The sequence below is a fragment of the Schistocerca serialis genome, chromosome 10, assembly GCF_023864345.2.
Source record: "Schistocerca serialis cubense isolate TAMUIC-IGC-003099 chromosome 10, iqSchSeri2.2, whole genome shotgun sequence".
NCBI classification, from domain to species: Eukaryota; Metazoa; Arthropoda; class Insecta; order Orthoptera; family Acrididae; genus Schistocerca; species Schistocerca serialis.
The window spans coordinates 234,345,077-234,366,862 of NC_064647.1; the positions used below are offsets into that span (position 1 = coordinate 234,345,077).

Below are 21,786 nucleotides of genomic sequence, written 5' to 3' on the forward strand. Positions count from 1 at the left end.
TAAAGGCCTCAGTGAGACCCTCAGTCTATTTTGAGAGAGACTACTTGTCACTGCAGGAGTTGCTAGGCTGTATGGAAGGGACTTCTTGGTATGGAATGGGTGGCAGCTGCCAAAGTGGAGATATTGTTGGTGTTTAGCAGGTTTCATATGGACAGAGGTATTGATGTACCCATCTTTGAAGTGGATGTCAACATCGAGCAAGGTGGCTTGATGAGTTGAGTGGGACCAGTTGAAGCAAATGGGGGAGAAGGTGTTGAGGTTATGAAGGAATGTGAATAGGGTGTCCTCACCCTCAATACAGATCACAAAGATGTCATCAATGAATCTTCACCAGGTGAGGGGTTTAGGATTCTGGATGTTTAGGAAGGTTTCCTCTAGATAGCCCATGAATAGGTTGGCATCGGATGGTGCCAAGTGGGTGCCCATGCCCAGGAGAAGTAATTGTGGGAGGATATAGTTGGTCATGGTGACTAGGAAGGAGGCTGTTGCTTTGGAGTCCGTTGGGTGTTGGGAAAGGCAGTTTTCAATAGTGGTAAGGCCATGAGCATTAGGAAAGTTACTGTAAAGGGAGGTGGTGTCAATAGTGGCAAGCAGGGCACCACGTGGTAGATGGACAGGAACTGTGGGGAGTTGGAGGAGGAAGCACTTGGTATCTTTTAGATAGGAGGGTAGGTTCTGGGTAATAGGTTGACGGGGTTGGTCTACGAGAGCAGAAATTCTCTGAGTGGGAGCACAGTAGCCCCATAGAAATATCGATCCTTTCTACAGACCTCATCTTTTGCCCCACACCCAAATTCAATCATGCAGGACTTGTTACAGAACTTCTCTCCTTCTCCCAGTTGCTACAGTGGAAACACTTTTTCACCACCAACCCTACCAATCAAACTCAACCAAAGATCAATGTTGAACTCTGCTTGACTCAGTTCATTTCTCTAGCCAACTGTTATCCACCCAAAATGCACCCAAATCACCCGCTGTTAACTTTCCAGAATTTCTTAACTTTGAAGCTTGCCTCACCATCATTCCCCAAATCCCTTAAATGCAAATAAATCTTATATCTGCAGAAAGAACTGCAGTCTATCACCTATGAACTGATCCTGTACCTATAATCCTACCTGCTGACAAGGCTTCACCACTGTTGTTTGAACTGCAAGGATTACCTGGCAGGACTCTGCCAGCTGTCAGATTCAGACACCTACAAACCCTGCCACAGTTACCCCATAACTGAGATCTAGCAGGATCTCTAGTCTCTCCTCAAATCCTTTGGCCCATCCGAGGACCTCTACCTGGAGGCAATCTCTGCTCACCCCAACTACTCCCCGCACTCCTACTTTCTACATGCTTCCTAAAGTCCATAAACCCAACCACGCAGGATGCCGCACTGTGGCTGGTTACTGTTCCCCCACTGACAGAATCTTTGCTCCTGTAGACCGACACCTAACAGCCTATCACCCGCAACTACTCTCCTATTAGAAAATAGCAATCGTTTCCTCCACCGACTCCCCACAATAATTTCTTCTATGAAGGCATTATCTACAAATAAATCTGGGGTATCATTATGGACACCATGTGGCACTATTCTATGCCAACCTATTCGTGGGACATTTAGAAGAATCTGAGCCGTGGTAAAATTTGCTGTTTGAAGAGTGCGCCGCAGCAGGTAGTGTAAAGCAGTCGCCCTCCGTTTCTGGCGGAGCCACCGCTGTGGCAATTACAGCTTTGGTGTCTCCCTCTGGTGTGAAAGGGGAAGGGTAGCCTGTTCACGTGCATTTAAGGGGTGCTGTAAGGTCGTGAGTTGCAGTTGGTCAGTCGGAGAGAGGCTGGTCAGTTGCTCGGCTGCGTCAGTGTGGGGCAGTCAGTGTCTGTCTGTCGTCCGGAGTGCTAGTATGTGTTAGGCCGCCAGTCTGCTTGAGTTGTTCAGGCAACGGTCATTTGTGGTTGGATCGATCGGTTGGTCGGTCGCACACTGAGACACGAGATGACTTGTCCGCCTTGAGCATTGGCACATGTGAGGTACCATTTCCATTCCTCCTACGGGGTGCCTAGTTTACGTGTTTGTGTGAGTTGTTAAATTTTTAGTTTAAAGTAATCTGGTGTGTTGCAGATTAGCAGCAGTGTAGTCAGTCAGAGGTTGTTGTGAGCGGTCATGTTAAAAGGGAGTGGCAAGCTTCTCAGCCTGAAAGCTCATACTGTCAAAAAAAAAGGGGGAGGGTATTTATGTCTCAGAATAAATTGTAACTTGATATTTAGAGGGTGCTTTCTGATTATAATTTTTAATATCTGTTTTTTTTTTAAGAAAAGATTTTTAGGAATAAAATTTCCATTAGTTGAAATTTAATTTGTTTTCATCAGTTACCCATTGGCAACTACTTCCACGCTCACATAGTGTGATTAAATGTGTTAATGTTCTTGATGAATCGTTAGTAAATAAAGTAAATTCTTTAAGAAAAGGTTTTGAAAGTAAATTCACGGTTCAGAATCATTCCTAAACATCATCACCTGGTCCAGATTCACTTATGACAACTTCGTGATCTGGACTGAGTATGAGGACACTATTCACCTTCTCCAGAACCTCAATACCTTCTACCCCATTTGCTTCACCTGGTCCTACTCAACCCATCAAGCCACCTTCTTCGATGTTGACCTCCACCTTAAAGATGGCTACATCAGTACCACTGTCCATAACAAACCTACCAACCACCAAAATACCTTGACTTCAACAGTTGCCACCCATTCCATTCCAAGAAGTCCCTTCCATACAGCCAAGCCTTTCATGGCTGTCACCTCTGCATTGACAAGTGGTCCCTCTCAAAATACAGCAAGGGTCTCTGATGCCTTTACTGACCGTAATTATCCCTCCAATCTCGTACAAAAACAGCTCTCCCGTGGCTTATTTTTCCAGTCACCCACCACCTCCCAAAGTCACACTGTCCAGCCTCGTGACTCGTTACCACCCAAGACTGGAGCAACTGAATTACATTCTTCACCAGGGTTTCGACTACCTCTCTTCGTGCTCTGAAATGAAGACTGTCCTGCCCACTATCCCCCCCCCCCCCCCCCAGCTCCCCCCTCTGTTCCCCCCCGCCAGCTGTGCCATTCTACCACCTACCAAACATACACAATATCCTTATCTATCCTTCCACAACCCCTGCTCCCAACTCCTTGCCTCATGGAACATATCCCTGTAATAGACCTAGATGCAAGACCTGTCCAATACATCCTCCTGCCACCACCTACTCCAGTCCGGTCGCAAACATCACCTATCCCATCAAAGGTAGGGCTACCTGTGAAACCAGTCACGTGATCTCCACGCTAAGCTGTGCTGAATTTTACCAACAAGCTGTCTGTCCACATGAATGGCCACCAACAAACTGTGACCACCTTGTTGCTGAGCACACTGCCCAACACAATGTTCTTCATTTCAATGACTGCTTCACAGCCTGTGCCATCTAAATCCTTCCCACCACCACCAGCTTTTCTGAACTGCCCACGCAGGAACACTCCCTGCAATATATCCTACAATCCAATAACCCTTCAGGCCTTAACCTTTTTGTTAGTCATTTTCCTCACTCATCTAGTTGCTTCCCTGTAACCATTCCAACACTATACAGCTCTCTATTCCACCAATGCACCCAGTCTTTGTACTTCTCTTGTTTCCTGCTAACCCTCCCCCCTCCCACCCTCCAATCCTCTCTGCCCCGCCCTCTGTACAAATTCCCAACTGCCCCTAGCTGCCCTACCCTCTCTCCATCTCGTCCATGCATGCTCCTGCAGCAGCACTTTATCATTCCCCATCCTTACCCTCCTCCTCTCCTCCCCAGTCTCTTCCTTACTCCCACTCAGTTGCCTCTCCCATCGTGCATTGCTGTTTGTAGTCTGGCTTTAGCTGTCAGAGACTGTGGTCATGTGTGGTGTGTGTGTGTGTGTGTGTGTGTGTGTGTGTGTGTGTGTGTGTGTGTGTGTTTTGGCTATTTACTTTGGCTTGTTGACCAATAGTTTATTGTGTGACAGTCTTTTTGTTGTGTCTATCTGTGACTCAGAATCTCTGCTTTATGGTGAGTGGCAACTATCCTTTTCATTATATTGTTACATTTGAGCCTGGCTTTTTCCCTTGTTTGATTTTGCAGAACACTTGGTACAGGGTCTCCTTTATGGATAAGCCACACTTTCATAGAATTCTTCCAATAAACTTCTTCCAATAACCTTATAACAGACCTATTGTGCTTGTTCCATTGATGTCACTTCACAACATTATGCCTAAATATCTAATTGACATGACTGTGTCAAGCAGTACACTGCTAATACTGCATTCAAACATAACAGGATTGTTTTTCTTACTCGTCTGTATTAGCTTACATCTTTCTACTTTTACAGCAAGCTGCCATTATAACACCAAATAGAAATTCTAAGTCATCCTGTATCCTTTTGCAATTATTCAGTGACACTTTTCCGTATACTACAGCTTCATCAGCCAACAGCTGCAGACTGCTGCTCACCATTATCTGTCAGATCATGTATGTATATGGAGAACAATAGTGGTCCTATCACACATCCCTGGGACACCCCTGATGATGTCTTTGCCTCCAATGAACACTTGCCATCAAGGACAACACACTGTGTTCTATTATTTAAAAAGTCGTTAAGCCACTATGTATCTGAGGACCTATTCTTTATGCTCAGAGGTTTGCTACCAGTTTGCAGTGTGGTACTGTGTCAAATGTTTTCCAGAAATCAAGAAACACATAATCTACCTGTTTACTTCATATATGGTTCACAGGATATCATGTGAGAAAAGGAAAATCTGAGTTTTGCATTGCTTTCTAATTATATGTCAATTTAAGGATATAAGCTTTTCTCTCACAACAAAATTTATTACATTGGAACTCAGGATATGCTAAAGAACTCAGCAGGAAACTGATGTTAAGGATATTAGTCTGCAATTTTGCAAATGTGCTCGTTTACCCTTCTCCAACACAGGAATCATCTGGGTTTTTTCCTGTCACTCAGGATTTCTTCTGTAAAACTGACTTGAAATTCCATCTGGACCAGGTGAGCTGTTTTGTTTTCAACTCTTTTAGCTACATTTCAGTGCCACGGATGTCTACTTTTATGACCTCCAAGAGAAGGTTGTGTGGCAATCAAATTATGGTATGTCTGAACAAAATCATGTGTGAATGATTTTTAAATGTGAAATTTAAAACTCCACCTTTCCTTTTGTTGTCTTCTTCAGCAACACCAGACTGCTCTTAGACTACTCAACTTGCTTAGTGACTTTATGCAGGACAGAATTTTCTTGGATTCTCAGAAACATATTTTACTAATGTATGATGGTGGAAGTTGTTGCATGCTTTTGTGCATTGATCTTTTTATAGCTGCATGAGTTTTGGCCAACATTTGCATGTTGATACTCCTACATTACTTTTTGAAACAAGTGTGCACCAATCTCTGCTTCCTCAGCATTTTCTGAGTTTTGTTATTAAACCACAGTGGGTCTTTACTGTCTGTAATCCAATTATCAGCACACACTTCTTCATATTGCAACTAAAAGACATCCATTCTTAGTGTACATAGGAAGTTAACAACTGCTTATTTATTCTTTCCAGCATAAAAACTCTCCTTGCATTTTTGATGGAGTTGTTAGCTTTCGTACTATTCTGGCTATGATAACATTATGATTGCTAATCTCTGTCTCTATACTGACACTGTCAATAAAGTCAGGACTACTCGTAATTACAAGGTCTAAAATATTTCTGTTGTGAATGAATTATTGCACTATTTGCTCAAGACGGACCATAGGGAAAGCTTCCAAAATTTCTTTGTAGGGCTGTCTATCCATACCACCTGCAACAAATCTGTAGACATCCCAGTCTATATTGGTATGTTAGTGTCACCTCTAACCAGTATTGCATGATCAGCTTACTTCCGTACTACTGAGTATGGAGTGCCTTTGAATGATTCTCCAACTGTTATAGCAGAATCGTGTGGACAGTAAAAACATCTGATCATTAATTTTAGTTTACTTAGGCTGGTTGCTGGTATCAGGCTGGTTGCTGATATCCAGACAACTTCACAGTCAGGTTTAATACTTTTTTCAATTGGAATGAATGGTCCCCCTTATGTGATCACAAATCTGATTTATTTCAAGAAACTAAATCTTGTTTTGCAAATCTAGTCCTCACGTTGATACCCTACTTGTCCACTTCCCTCTCTTTTCTCTGGTATGAAAATTCATACAAAAATGTATTTCAAATCACTAATTAATTTTTCCATTCATTTATTTCCCACTCTTTGTTTGGCTATTGAAATCCATACAAGAATCCTTAGTGAAGATTTCTCTCAAATAACTATGTTTTTCTTAATCACCTTGATTACTTTCAAACAAATTAAATGTATTTTTTTTGTAGAAATAGACCTCACAATGTTCTATTCAATACATTATTTGTCTATTTCCCTCTCTTCATATGACTATGAAAATTCAGACACAAACCCATTGTATACTTTGCGGGGAGCCATGTTTTCATTATACAAAATGTTTTACAAAAACACCGCTTCAAAAAGAATTTTGATATTTCATATGCACACAGTATATTGATTAAATAAGCAAAAGGAAGACAAAAGTCTTTGTATAAAGAGTGATATGAGTGCAAATGGAGTTTTAAGCCAATGAACTAACACAACGCCAAAGGATGTTGGAATGGCTAGAAAACATCACTGCTGTAGTATGGAAATAAAGGATTTTATTCTTGTTCTCCATTCTACTTTTAAAAAAAATGTATTTTATATTTAATGAATTATGAGTACGGCTTAGTGATAGTGAATGAGTAAATACATACATTGCATTTGGGAGAAGTCAATTCCTAACACTTGCCAGGAAAGCCTTTAGAATTCTTGTTATTTTTCCCGTACTTGATATGTGCAAATGGGATGTTAACTATAGTTTTTCTTCCTTACTTGGAAACATCATAAGTAAGTTACTACTCACCAAATCCAAGCGAGTCTGCACTGAGAGCCGTGTCATGTGCTATTATTTGCCCAAACTGCATGTACATGAGAGAGTTGATCTTGTCATTAAAGTCTCCAGTAGGAAACAGATGTGTCCTCAGAACTCTGGGATTTGGCAGCTCTTTCCCTGTTACAGACTTTTTTGGTTCATTGATACCTAAAGAGAAAGAAGTCTATGATTACTATTCCAAAGAATTTATTGAGCATCTTCATTCATTCCAGTGAATAAATGTAGAAAGTCGTCATTGAGGTCTTCCATCTGAAGACTGGTTTAATACAGATCTCTATGATAGTCCAGCGTGTGCAAATCTCTTCATCTCTTAATAACTACCTCTTACTAAATTTAAGCTGTGGTCTCACTTTACACTTTTATCCCCCAGGCTTCCCTACATCACCAAAAATTAACAACTGTTTCATGCCTGGGGATATGTCTTATCAACAAATCTCTTCTTTTAAGCAAGTAATATCACAAATTTCTTTTCATCCTGATTTGATTCAACATCCTTTCATTAGTTCCCCTCCCCCCCTCCCCCTCTCCCTCCCTCTCTTTTTTAACCACATTTCAGAAGCTTCTACTCTTTTAATGTTTATCATTCACATTTGATTGCTAGGTAAGTCTACACTGCAGACAAATATTTTCAGAAAAGACTTACTAACACTGTTGTACAGATTAACAAATTTATTTTCTTCAGGACAGATTTTCTTGCTATTGTCAATCTACATTTCATATCCCCTTTCTTTTGGTTATTGTCCATTGTTTAGATTCCCAACTTGCAAAACTCATCTAATCCTTTAAGTCTTATTTTCTTATCTACAGTGCCTGACAAGAAAAGTGAACCACTCAGAAGGAAGGGGAAACAAAATGAAAGTCGCCTTTTGAGAGTCCGCGTGACATTATTTCAGTGATTACAAAATTGAGTAAAATTTACAGAGAAAATGGCAATCTCAGCCCACTTATCAGTATGACACTATCTCCTCTGGTGTGGATGCACACACTCATCAATTGGAATGCTGTCATACAGCTTTGTATCCTCTCTCGAAGCACGCTGGCCAACAAGTGCCGCAAACAGTGTTCAATATCATGGATATCGGATACTGACTCTGCGCGGGAGCTGATGTCCAAACTGGTCCTACAAGTGTTCTACCGGGATTACCTCAACATTGTGCAGACACATCATCGAGATATGTATTGTGTGTAGATGAGCACTTTCCGTTGAAAAACAGCATCATGAAATTTCGCACAAGAGGCAACTTGTGGCAACACAGGATGTCCGTGATGTATCACTGTGCAGTCAGAGGACTCTCAATCGACACCAGCCGTGACCTGAGGTCATACTCAGTGGCTCCACAAATCATGATGCCAGGAGTAACACAACTTTGTCTCTCCAAAACAAAGCAAGGATAAGACCTCTTCCCAGGTAACTGCCACACTCACCAACGGTGGTCATCCAGGGTAGTACAAAATGGAAATTCATCACTGAACACAGTGCGATGCCATTCATTGACAGTCCACACTTGCCAGCCATGGCATCACTCCAAACACAACTGTTTGTGCTGTGTTGTTGCCTACAAATGATATAATATTTCTCTAGTACATCTGCAGCTAGTCTCTAACTGATGGTGTAGGCTGACACAAAATGTCCATCACTTTTTGTCAGGTGGCAGGCACAAATGTGAACAAATCACAATGTGCATAGTGTACATTACGGCGATTCCCCCCTTGTGTGGGTGAGATATACAACCTCTGACAAAGTTCAGTGAATAGTCATGTAACATAAATGAACTATGAACTACAGTTACCTTACTGTCCTTTGAAACAGTCATCTCCCATAACTGTGCACCACTGAGCTCAGCGATACATGTCCTGGAAACTTTGCAGGAAGTCTTCCTTTGGTATGGTGTTCAAAAGCCGCGTCACATTTTGTTGGATGTCAGGAATATCACAAAATCTATTTTCTTTCATAGCAAAGTTTGAGTTGAGGGAAAAGGAAGAAGTCTGGAGCATTGAGATCCGGTGAGTATGGTGGATGTTCAAGTTGCACCACACTCTTTTTTGGCAGGAACTGTTTGACGATATTGGCTGTTTATGGTGAGCGTTGTCATGAACAAAAAACCAGGAACCTTGTTGTGTGTGCTGGGATTGTACCCTACATAGATGTTGCATGAAATGGGTCTCAATTTCAATGTAACGTGCAACTTTCAACGTCATTCCCTCAGGTAGGAATTCCTTGTGGATAATACCTCAACTATCAAAAAAGGTGATGAGCATCGTTTTGGTGTGTGATTTTTTGGCTCTGACCTTTTTCCGAAGAGGTGATATCGGAGAACACCATTCCGTGCTTTGTTGTTTCATTTCAGGGTCGTACCGTAGACACCAGGTTTCATCCTCAATGACAATACAATTCAAGAAATTGGGTGTTGCAGCCACCATTTTCACAAAATCCTGTGAAGCCTCTAAATGTGCCTGCTTCTGATCATCAGTCATGTGATGTGGCACAAGATGACAACACATTTTCCTCTTCCCTAACTTGTGGGTAAGGATTTGTCACACAGATTCACAGTTCATCTGCAGTTCATCCACTATGATGCGCACAGTTAATCGACAGTCATTCATTATTAATGTCCTCACTTTCTCAATATTTTCATCACTGACAGCGGCCACCAGTCGTCTGCTACGGGGATTGTCAGAAACAGTTTCCCGGCCTCCTTGAAAATCGGTGAACCACTCGTACATACACTTCATGGGCAGTACTGGATCCCCACAAACATGTATCAGCATTTTGGTGTCTCGCCAAGCTCAAAACAAAACTTTAAATTGATCCTTTGTTTGTTCATTGTCCTGTTCTCAGTTCAGAACCAATGCACTAAACAAACACTTTGTCCAACAGGTTTAACATGGAACACACACGATGCTCAACTGAACTACAGTGTGGGAGGTTGTCAACACTGGCCACTACACAGGTACAGCGTTGTGAGTCACCAGTGTTGCCTGATTGATCGTTCTGACTTCATTCACTGAGCTTTATTGTCGGAGGTTGCAGTTGCCAGGAACCTTGACCTATCCTCAGGTTCATTTGCCATCCAACATGGGGCTACTATCACATACAAATGTCTCACAAATCTGGTATCACACAATTCCACCAGCTGGTCAAATGCAGACCCAAACGAGGCCTCTATCAATCTCTGTCAGGTGGTGACAATGCTACCTCAAATGAGTAGATGGCATCTCCATGTCTTTCACAGTGTTTAGTCATTAGTTAGGCACTACCTCCATGGTAACAACACTTAACACAAACTACAATGAAGGTCATTGGAATTGCCACTATAATCATTTACATACTTGCTGATGGTGCATACAGAGTGTGGCTAGAAAATGATGGGATTGAGGCTGTCACAGAGTGAGTATGTATGTAATAAAGATGGTAGATCGATAGCCTTCTAAACTGAATGCGGCATCTCTGGTGTCTGTAGATAAATCAGTGTGACTGTTGCCTTCATTAGTGCAAGAGCAGTATTTTATTTTTCCAGAAAAATGATAAGTGTAATAATTGTGGAATGAATTGTCATTAAGTTTCACATGAAACTTGGAAAACTACTACCAAAATCTATCTTTTACTAAAAGAAATGTGTGGCGAAGACTGTTTATCATGTACACAAGTTTTTGAGTGGTTAAAGCATTTACAAGATGGCCATAAAGATGCTGAAGATGATTCATTCCCAGTACGCCATTTAACATCAAAAACAAAAAAATATGAAAAATGTAGGTAATCTGATTTGATCTGTCAGTTGAATGTTTGATTGATTGCTGAAACTGTAGAAATTGACAAAGAATGCACAAGGCAAATTTTACACAACCAGTTGAACATGAGAAAACTGTGAGCAAAACTGATGCTCAAAATTCTCATGATCAAAGAAGCTCGTTAAAATGTTTGTACTGACACTTTAATACCATTCAAAATGATTCTAATTTCTTGGAAAGAATGATAACATGTGAAAAATCTTGATTTTTCACTTATGTTGCAGAAACAAAGTGCCAATCCACGCACTGGAAGGGCCCTGCTTCACCGAGAGCAAAAAGAACTCAAAAGAGCAAATTGAGATTCAAAGTGACGGAGACTGTTTTTCCAATATTCATGGACTGTGTATCTTTACTGGGTTCCTGGAGGTCAGAGTACTAATCAACATTACTACATTGAGGTTCTTGTTCAGCACTGTAAGGAAATAAATAATAAAAAAAATATATGATACAAACTGTGGAAGAACAAGTCATGGGTTCTGCACCAAGGTAACGAACTGGCTCATAATCCATCGTCTGCTAAGAGGTTTCTAGCAAAGTCAGCATTTCAGTGCTAGACCATCCACCTTATTCACTTGACCTAACACCATGTGTTTGGTCTACACCTCAAGGTCAAATCTGCAGCAAAAGGAAAAAGACTTCACTCTGTTTAAGCAGTGGAAGGAAAAGCAGCAAGCGTCATCAATAAACTCACAGAAGGAGACCTCCAGCACTGTTTACATCAATGGAAAATTCATATGGAGTGTTCTAGGGATAAAGGAGAAGAATATATTGAGAGAGACAGTAGCTAAATACGCATGTTTTTGAAATAAAATGTTTTACAGCAATAGTCCTGTTATTTCACAGCCACACATCATAAATGTACAAAGTTATATTGACATCTGACTATGTCATCTGTGAGCTTCACTTTTTTCATCAGATGGTGTAATTCATTCAGCATCAACTGATTTAATTCAATGACATTTGATTGCCCTTGATTTAATTTTTCTACATCAAGGAAAAATGTGATTTAATTTTATAACATTTTATAGCCATTGCTTTAATCTTTCTACATCAAGACAACACCCCAGCTCATATTGCATTATATCTTTTCAAGAAACTACATATTTTCTTCAACTGATCTTCCAAGTTTACTCCTCTCTGACATCATTTCAATGGTATCAGCAAACCTCAAAGTTTTTATCTCTTCTCCCTGAACTGTAATCCCCTTTGCAGATTTCCTCTTGGTTTCTTCACTGCTTGCACAGTTTAAAAACTGAATAACACTGGGGACAGACTACAACCCTGTCTTATTTGCTTCTCACATACCGCTATGGTCGTCAACTTCCACAAACCCCAATACGAATACCAATGATAACTCCATATTTTTATGCCAATCAGCTGAGATTTTATTAAGCGAAGAATGTGCAGAATGTGCTAATCAGAAAACTTATCTTAATCAGTTCAATATAAAAAACTGCTCTTATAAGTTCATATTTAAATGCTGCAGAGCTTTTATAAATACTCAGAAAACATTTGAAATATTGAACATTAACGTACACCATTCCATCATGAGGCAATTTTCTGACAAAATTTGATTTATCTATGTTTTCTAGTTTAGTCAACTTTGTCATTTATAACAATTAAAAAAATTCCTGACAACTGCAATTATAAGTTATAACTTAAACATTTTGTCTTGGACAAATTGTTATTGATGTGTGCTATCCATGGATGCTTCTTTTATCATATTTCCATAACTTATTTAAGAGGTGAATTATACATTATTACTTTGATGTTAATCATATTCATACAGCAAACTACTAATACCAAGTGTTGGCTGTTGATGTTTGATGTCTACTGTCTGCACATAATTGCAATCTGTTTGGTGCTACAGATATTATGGCTTCTTTTGAATGGAGCATCATTCATTGTTGTCCAAACTTTTCAAAACTCAGTTCTGACAAATGGCTTTATATTACGCAAAGTCAAATGTAAATGCGTGTCTAATTATAAGTAAGTAATTGATATACCATAATGTGATTCTGACAAACGTGTTGTAAGACAAATTCATTCTTCAGTATACTGATCAGTGACATATAGGCCTAACATTGATGGAATTTTGACAAATCAGTTACACAAGAAAGACAAATTAGTGAAAAACATTACATTAGCACCTGTACAAGGTGCATAAAGGACAATTTTTTTAACCTTGATATACAAGAAATCCCTTACTATATGGGTCTGCTGGCAACCCTAACTACTGCTTCCCTTTCATATTCTTTGACTTACACGACACCAGCCTACTTCTGCACAAGCTATAAATAGCCTTCTGATCTCAGTATTTTATCGCTGATAACATTAGAATTTCAATTAAGAAATGAATTAAAAAAAGACAGTGTAATCATTATTTATACATTCCAAAATAAGTACAGCAATCAAAGGCACATTCATAACAGTATGGCTTTTGTAAACCAAGGAAAATCATGAAAAAATATGAGAGACAAAGCTTTAGACAAACACCATTGTGTCAGCCAGGTGTAGGGCATGTAATGTCTTTTTACTTCCCTTCCCTGTTTCCATTCTGCATTATCATTATCTCTTGGTTTCTTCACTAGTATCTACGTCCTTTTCTGTAGCTCCTTTTTTTTAATGATATTCTTATTTGCCCACTTTGCGAGGTATGATACTGTGAATAGAATGTCACAGAGCACTGAAAGATGTAAGTGGAAATGAGGTTTCTGGAGTAGATGACATACCCTCAGAATTATTGGTCCTTGGGAGAACCAGCCATGATAAAATTATTCCACATGATGTGCAATATACATGAGACAGGGAGAATACTATCAGAGTTCACGAATAATGTAACAATTAAAATTCCAAAGAAAGCAGGTGCAGACAGGTGTGGATGCTGCCAAAACACAAGTTTAATAATTCATGGTTGCAAAATATTGACATAAGTTGTTCACAGAAAAATGAAAACATTGGCAGAAGCTTATAGCAATCCAAGGCTTTTTCATTCTTCTAAACTAAATCATTTGATACCATGTTTGATTGAATTCTGGCGATCTTCAATTTTTGTTAAAAGCTCAGTTTCCCATTACTTTTATCTCGATTTGCTATTTCACTATTAATTTTATAAATTATTTAAACATTTTAGTATGATTTACACAGACCACCTGGTTAGCCTGCAGTCTAACGTACGGCTTTCCGGAGTGGGAAGGAGTGCCTGGTCCCTGGCACGAATCCGCCCGGCGGACTTTTGTCAAGGTCCGGTGAGCCGGCCAGTTGGTGGATGGGTTTTAGGTAATTTTCCATCCGCCTCACCGAATGTGGGCTAGTTCCCTTTATTCCGCCTCAGCCACACTATGTCGCCAATTGCTGTGCAAACAAGTGCTCCACGTATACGTGTGAAATCAAGAGCCAATTCATATGGAATTGTATTTGAAAGTGGTAACTATTACTGGTGTTGAAAAAAAGAGCTGGTAATAAATCAGCAATGTTAAAATGGCATTAGTGTTCTCAGAAATTCTGAGACCTGAACCAACTAATTTCTGATCATGAAGAAATTTACTCTGCCTCTAAACAACTGCAGCCATTCCAAAATTACTGACACAAGCACGTAACAGCCACACAATATTATTATTACTATTATTCATGTTGCAAGATGTTATTGTTCAATTATTGGTTGGTCATGTATAATGTGTGTGCTGAATGCAGGGAGAATCAGTTTGGGTTCTGGAGAAATGTAGCAAAATGTGAGGCAATACTGACCCTAGAAGTTATCTTACGAGGGACACACACACACACACACACACACACACACACACACACACACACACACACACACACACACACCTACGTATAAACCAGTTCTAGATTTAGAGCAAGTTTTCAACAATGTTGTCTGGAGTACACTCTTTGAAATTTTGAGGGTAGCAGGTATAAAATACAGTTAGTGAAAGGGTATTCACAACTTGTACAGTAACCAGACACCAGGTATAACAGCTGAATGGCATGAAGGAAAGCAATAGTTGAGAAATGATTGCAACATTGTTGTAGCCTAACGTCTTGTTTTTCGATGAGAAAGCAGTAGAGGAAACCAAGGAGAAATTTTGGAAGGGGATTAAAGTTCAGGGAGAAGAAATAAAAACTTCAAGGTCTGCTGATAACATTGTAATTCTGTCAGAGATGGCAGACTTGGAAGAGCAGTTGTATTGATTTGATAGTGTCTGCAGAAGAATATGTAAGATGAACATCAACAAAAGCAAAACAAGGGTAATGGAATGTAGTCAAATACACCACGCAATGTTGAGGGAGGTAGATTAGCAAAAGAGACACTAAAAGTGGTAGAGGAGTTTTGCAAAATAACTGATGATGGCCAAAGTAGAGAGGATATAAAATGTAATCTGGCAATAGCAAGAAAAGCATTTCTGTTAAAGAGGAATATGTTAACATAAAATAGAAATGTAACCATGGGAGTGAACGATAAGCATTTCAGACAAAAAGTGAATAGAAGCTTTTGAAATATCATGCTATATAGGACATATGCCAAGACATCATGGTTTTGTCAGTTTGGTAATGGAAGGATGTGGGAGGATAAAAATTGTAGAGGAATACCACGCTGTAAACAGTTTCAAATGGCTGTAAGTTGCAGTAATAATACAGAGATGAAGAAATGAAACTTCCTGACAGAATCGTTCTGGAAACATCCCCCAGGCTGTGGCTAAGCCATGTCTCCACAGTATCCTTTCTTCCAGGAGTGCTAGTTCTACATGGCTCGCAGGAGAGCTTCTGTGAAGTTTGGAAGATAGGAGATGAGGTATTGGTGGAATTAAAGCTGTGAGGACGGGTCGAAAGTCGTGCTTGGGTAGCTCAGTTGGTAGAGCACTTGCCCGCGAAAGGCAAAGATCCTCAATTCGAGGCTTGGTCCGGTACACAGTTTTAATCTGCCAGGAAGTTTCATATCAGCACACACTCCACTGCAGAGTGAAATTCTCATTCCAGAGATGAAGAAGCTTGCTTCACTAGGATGCAGAGTTGCAGCAACCCAGTCTTTGGATTGAAGACCACAACAAAAATAGAATTTTTTTCATTTTCAGTTGTGAAATAGTGCCACAAATTTTCAACACAGCTTATCTGTGATTGCTGCTACACTTTGGATCTTGTAAACATGTTGTGAGTTAGATTGCTTAGCTTTTCACATCACAACTAATTGAAGATGTATTTTTGGGCCTCCCACTAGGTTGAATATTCCATTTTACACATAAAATCTGAATTGTTAACCTGTCTGGATACAACAAAAGGATACTTCCTTTGTTTTTAGTTGTTGTTCATCATAGGGCACATTCTAGCACCTTCATTAGCCCTGGAGCAAAAATGTTGTAAACAAGGAGTAGGCCAGACATTTAACAGTAAAGGTGAACTTATTTCAATGTTACTGGATCAGATTCAACTTTTAAAATGTAAATATGATGCATTACTGAAAAAAAGCCAGTAAAGTGTACAGGAAAACATGATTCGCCATTCCAGTTCAAAACAAAGTTTAATAATCAGTATGCCTACAGCATACAATTTGAAACCAGTGACCATTAGCATCAATATTCCACCAACACTAAACCACCTGAGCTTTCCTTATGGAAAACTAGAGTGATATAGAAGTTTTTGAAAGAAATTTCTGCCACCTGACTGTTAATTGTTTATTTGTTGTACACAGTCATGATTTTATAGCTATTCTCAAGTGCATGTTGAAATTTTAAAATATGCCTGATCTGTCTGTGACATTTCATGTCATGTGTCATAATTGAAAAAAACATTTCTGGTCTTGTAGAACAGTTGTCATATTACAGGATATGAATACATATCCAAGATACATAATATGGCTGACATTGCATACAATGAGAAAGCATTAACACATAGTATAGCATATTTAACACCAATAAATGCGTACATGCTGGTCACAGGAATATACTAACTGTTAAATATGCCATATTGTATGTTATCAGTTTTTCATCTTGCGTATGTGCTTGTATCCTGTATTGTATTCACAGGAGAGGAAGGAGAAATTATCATCAGGGCTCAAGAGATATTGGAAATGGAAGAGAGTATCGAAGAACTAGTCATAAGAGCTCCTTAGTGGGCTTAAATCAATAATAATAATAAAGTATCCTGTAATACAACAACTGGCCTGTAAGACCAGAAATATGTTTTTTTGACAATGACATGTCACAGACAAGTCAGACACATTTTAACATTTCAATATGCACTTGCAAATGGCTACAAACCTAAATCATTAAGGTTTACTATAAATGAACAATTAACGCTCAAATGGCAGACCTTTCTTTTGGTTTCTTTTAAAGAAATAAAAAGAAGATTATCTATCTAACTAACCCAATTTAAATGGCTGGAAGTAGAACAAGCTTTTATTAATGTGTATTATCATGAGGCAATGCATTTGTAATATACATTTATGCATAAAATATCTTACCATCGAGGAAGACCGATTTGACAAGACGTGTATATGCAGTACTTGTCATTCCCCATGCTGGATGCTCCAAATTGTTACATGACGCATTGTGTCTTCTGTAGATATCAGAAGCATCACATGTAGGTATTTGCAGAACATGAGCTGGATCTGCAGGAACTTTTAAAGAAATCAGGAAGTCTCCCATGGCCTCCGGGGGTATGTTAAATCTGTGCAGAAGTGATAGTTCAAGAAAGTTATGTACTCAAAATTTACAGCAAGAGATTCAGATATAATTTTTTACATATAATTTTTTACATATAATTTTTACATATAATTTTTCCCACGTGGAATGTTTCCTTCCATTATATTTTTATGAATTTATTTACACAATTTTCCTATGGAATTGCATTCATGATGTAACAGTTAAAATCTGTACAAACCAAAATTTCTATGTGATTTAAACATTGGAAGGGACATACGAGGTGTGATTGGAAAGTTGTAAGAATGGATCCGCTACTGCTTACTGGTTTGGCGGACAGGTACACAGAGGGTGGGGAGTGAGCCATTGCCTTGTCCTAGAATGCCCTCTGACAGGAAACTGCATTTCTTTCATTCAGTTTGTTGTTGCAGCTGGTTGAGTGAAAGTCCATTAGGGCTCCGGATTCTGTCTGCATGAATAAAGATGGAGCAACAAGTTTGTGTGAAATTTTGTTTTAAAACCGGGAAATCAGCTTCTGAGACTTATGAACTATTAAAAACAGTTTTTGGAGATACAGTGGTTGTATGAGCCAGTCAAATGTTTTTGTCTGGTTCAACAGATTTAAAAATGGCCGCAAATCATTTGAAGATGCACCACAGTCTGGCCGTCCTTCCACCTCAAATAACGAATGAAAATGTTGTGAAAGTTCACGACTTACTGCACTCTGATCTTAAACTTACAATTAGGGAGATGGCTGATGAACTTCATTTAAGTTTCTATGCAGTTCAGTCAATTATAACAAGATCTGAGTTGGGAGCTACAGTATGACAATGCTCCGGCTCATCGTGCCTCCTCCGTCATTGAATTTTTGATCAGATTCAAAATTCCTGTGCTTCTACAACCACCATATTCCCCTGGATTGGGCCTTCTATCTGTTTCCTAAAATGAAATTTTCATTGAAATGGAAGCGATTTGACTCGATTTAAGACAACCAGCAGATACGGAGAGCGTCCTTAACACACTTCAGGAAAAAAATTTCCAGGAATATTTCCAAAAGTGGAAACACTGTTGGAGTTGGTGTGTTCAGTCAGAAGGAGTCTATTTTGAAGGAGATGCATCACAGTAGCATGTAAGTACCACCATTGTACAATTCCAGCTCATTCTTAAAACTTTCCAATCACACCTCGTGTATATGAATTACATTTCAGACAAATATTTAATGCATGGCTACTTAAAAAAGTAAGTTACACATTTTGTCCTATACTAAGACCATGGCACAACAGTAACTGCACATTTTCAGACGAGAGTACATGTTCGAGGTTTCCTGCAGGCACACTCCTACTGCAGGGCAGGTAACAGGTGCATCAAAATTCGGGAAGGATTGACATGGAAACTGGAAATGTACTCCAAAACTAAAGTACATGGGGCAGCACAAGTCTTGTGGGTAAAACATCTAAGTTGCACACTGACTCAACACAGAATTCTGGCGGTATAAGGACCAAATGCAATGCTTACTACATACAAACAGTTTGGCGCAAGTGCACAAATCGCCTACTATAGTGTTTGAATGCTGGGGAGCATGTCACCACAAATGTCATTTTTCAGTGCTTCTACAAGAAAGGTGACAGGGGCTTGTAACATTTAAGAGGGCACAGCCCCAGGGGACAGAGAGGGGAACACCTCCATGACATGGGTGGTATCACGGAATTCAAATACCTCCTGTGGACCAAAGGGCACAGCAGCATCTGATTCCAGGTGAGCAGCAGGCAGCAGTTAACAGTGACTATGTTTTATTTTATTTATTTATTTATTCATCCGTGGAACAATAAATATTGTATGGATGTCGTCAGATATTGTATGGATGTCGTCAGAGTTGTGTGGCTGACATCTTGTGATTTGGGAGACGAGGAGGGGGGGGGGGGGGCGTGAATGTACTAACATATGAAGTGAATAAAGCTGAGCACATGGCCCTTGATGCCTTCCTAAGGCGTTTGTGCGAGGAGATTTGTGTCTCGACGAGTGTGAGGGATAATTTGTGTATCCTTTTCAAACACGAAGTGTTACAATTGTGGACATAAGTAGAAGTAGTGCCGCCAGCCTCACTGGAATAAGAGTTGTACGGATCATCAACAGCATCACGGTAACGGTAGCAGGGGATGACGAGGTCAAAGCAAGTAGCTGTTAAACATAAGAGGAACCAGATGTTCACCAAAATGTGTCACTGTTAAAATTAGAGATGGAATGTGCATTAGTGAGTGCACTGATGGAAAAGAAGTATAGGTTTTTATTAGAAACAGGGGCACATGTGTCTGTAGCCAGTAGGGACCTAGTGGGTCAGAGGCATTGAAACCCACTATGTTATATATTGGGTAGGGTGGAGGATAATTATATAAGTCAGTGGAAATGGATTTTTGGTCAGAGGCAGTTGGGTTTGAGCCATTTGTTGATATGGTGCCTCATGTAAGCAGTTGGGTTTAAGCAGTGTGTGGAGGTAACGGCTCATGTAAGGGGGCGGAGGGGACTACAGCACGATCCTGGAGCTAGACTTTTTGGATCAACATGTCATAATTGAACTTTGGCAGCGTGTTGTGGAACTTAGTGGGACGACATTCCAGCTAGAGGAAGCCATCACCAATGACAATCTTTTGTGAAGTGCATCCATCACAGTGGGAAACCTGATTAAACCAAGTACAAATACTCTAAGGCTTGACTGGCCTGATTGTGTGGCAAGTAGCACTAGGAAGTCGCTTTGGGTGAGTGTGGAGCCATACTTACTAGTCAATATTTTATGCATAGTAGAACCACTGGATAGGAACAATGTATTAAATTCTATGAGTTATTTGGTTAAATGGAGTGTTGTATGTGTATGGGAAAAGGGTGATGGGAAGGTACTACCTGTCAATATTGACAATTCTGGCACTGAAGTAGTCAAGGTCACAAAGTGGAGTGGATGCTGATAGCGAGATTAGACATTCTGGAGGAGGAGGATTGCTGCACAGATGCAAACCATAAACAGCCACAGGACGCCGATGGTCACACTGCGTAAGAAGGGGAGCATCTAAAGGGAATGGAGAGAACCTGGATGGAGAAGCTATTGGTGGAGTTTGAAGATTTGGTTTTTCTTCTGGGTCTGTTTCCTGCAACACCTGTTATGCAACACAGAGTTCTGACAGGAAATGAAGCACCAGTGTACCACTAACCATATACAATACCTCAATATTTGCAACTGATTCTGGAGGAGTTTATAAACCAGACGTTAGCTGATGGGATAACAGAAGACAGTAATAGTCCAATGGGAACAGGAATTGTCCTTGTGCTGAAAAAGCCTATGAGTGATTCCAAGAGATACTTATTTTTCTGTGATTAGCAGTAAGACTGTGACAAACGCACACCCCATATCCAGTACCACAGAGGCCACTGATAATTTGGGGCCATTGTAAGGCACCACTCTGTAATTTGTTGAGTTTTTCTTAATTATTACTTGCAATGGTTTGTCTGGTTGGAATACTAGGTGTCAGACATCCATAAGTAGCCAGTCTTGGAAGGTGAACTTACTCCAAAGGCACACGTGACAATAACTAAAGTTCTGATCATGTACCTGTGATGCATGCCCTATCTATTCTTCCACACTGTTCTATATTCCTATAATAATGAAGAGGTTGCAATGACAAAACTAATTTACTTCACTTGAATTTCAAGTATCATGTCCCCACTTGATCTGATTGCACTCACACTTTAAATACAGTCACTCATTTAACATGAAATTAAATGAGTTTATCATTGCTGATTCCTTTATAGGATAGTTGTCATTTAATTATACCAGGTCATCAAAAAGGCAGTATAAATTTGAAAACTGAATAAATCACAGAATAATGTAGATAGGGAGGTACAAATTGACACACATGCTTGGAATGACATGGGGTTTTATTAGAGCCAAAAAAATACAAAGGTTCAAAAAATGTCCGACAGATGGCGCTTCATCTGATCAGAATAGCAATAATTAGCATAACAAAGTAAGACAAAGTAAAGATGATGTTCTTTACAGGAAATGCTCAATATGTCCACCATCATTCCTCAACAATAGCTGTAGTCGAAGAATAATGTTGTGAACAGCACTGTAAATCATGTCCGGAGTTATGGTGAGGCATTGGCGTCAGATTTTGTCTTTCAGCATCCCTAGAGGTGTCGGTTGATCACAATACACTTGTGACTTCAGGTAACCTCAAAGCCAATAATCGCACGGACTGAGGTCTAGGGACCTGGGCGGCCAAGCATGATGAAAGTGGCAGCTGAGCACACGATCATCACCAAACGACGCAGGCAAGAGATCTTCATGCGTCTAGCAAT

The 21,786-nt window shown here is 39.8% G+C and overlaps 1 protein-coding gene across 1 annotated transcript in view; it reads right to left on the reverse strand.

The window, feature by feature from the left end:
* LOC126425159 (peroxidase-like) overlaps positions 1-21,786 on the reverse strand; it is a 208,856-nt gene that overhangs the window by 112,337 nt on the left and 74,733 nt on the right. Inside the window, exons 4-5 of the mRNA XM_050088109.1 lie at positions 17,262-17,467; positions 6,983-7,159 (exon numbers count right to left, since the gene is read on the reverse strand). Of these exons, the coding sequence (XP_049944066.1) occupies positions 6,983-7,159; positions 17,262-17,467 (383 nt within the window). The remainder of the gene's footprint in view (positions 1-6,982; positions 7,160-17,261; positions 17,468-21,786) is intronic.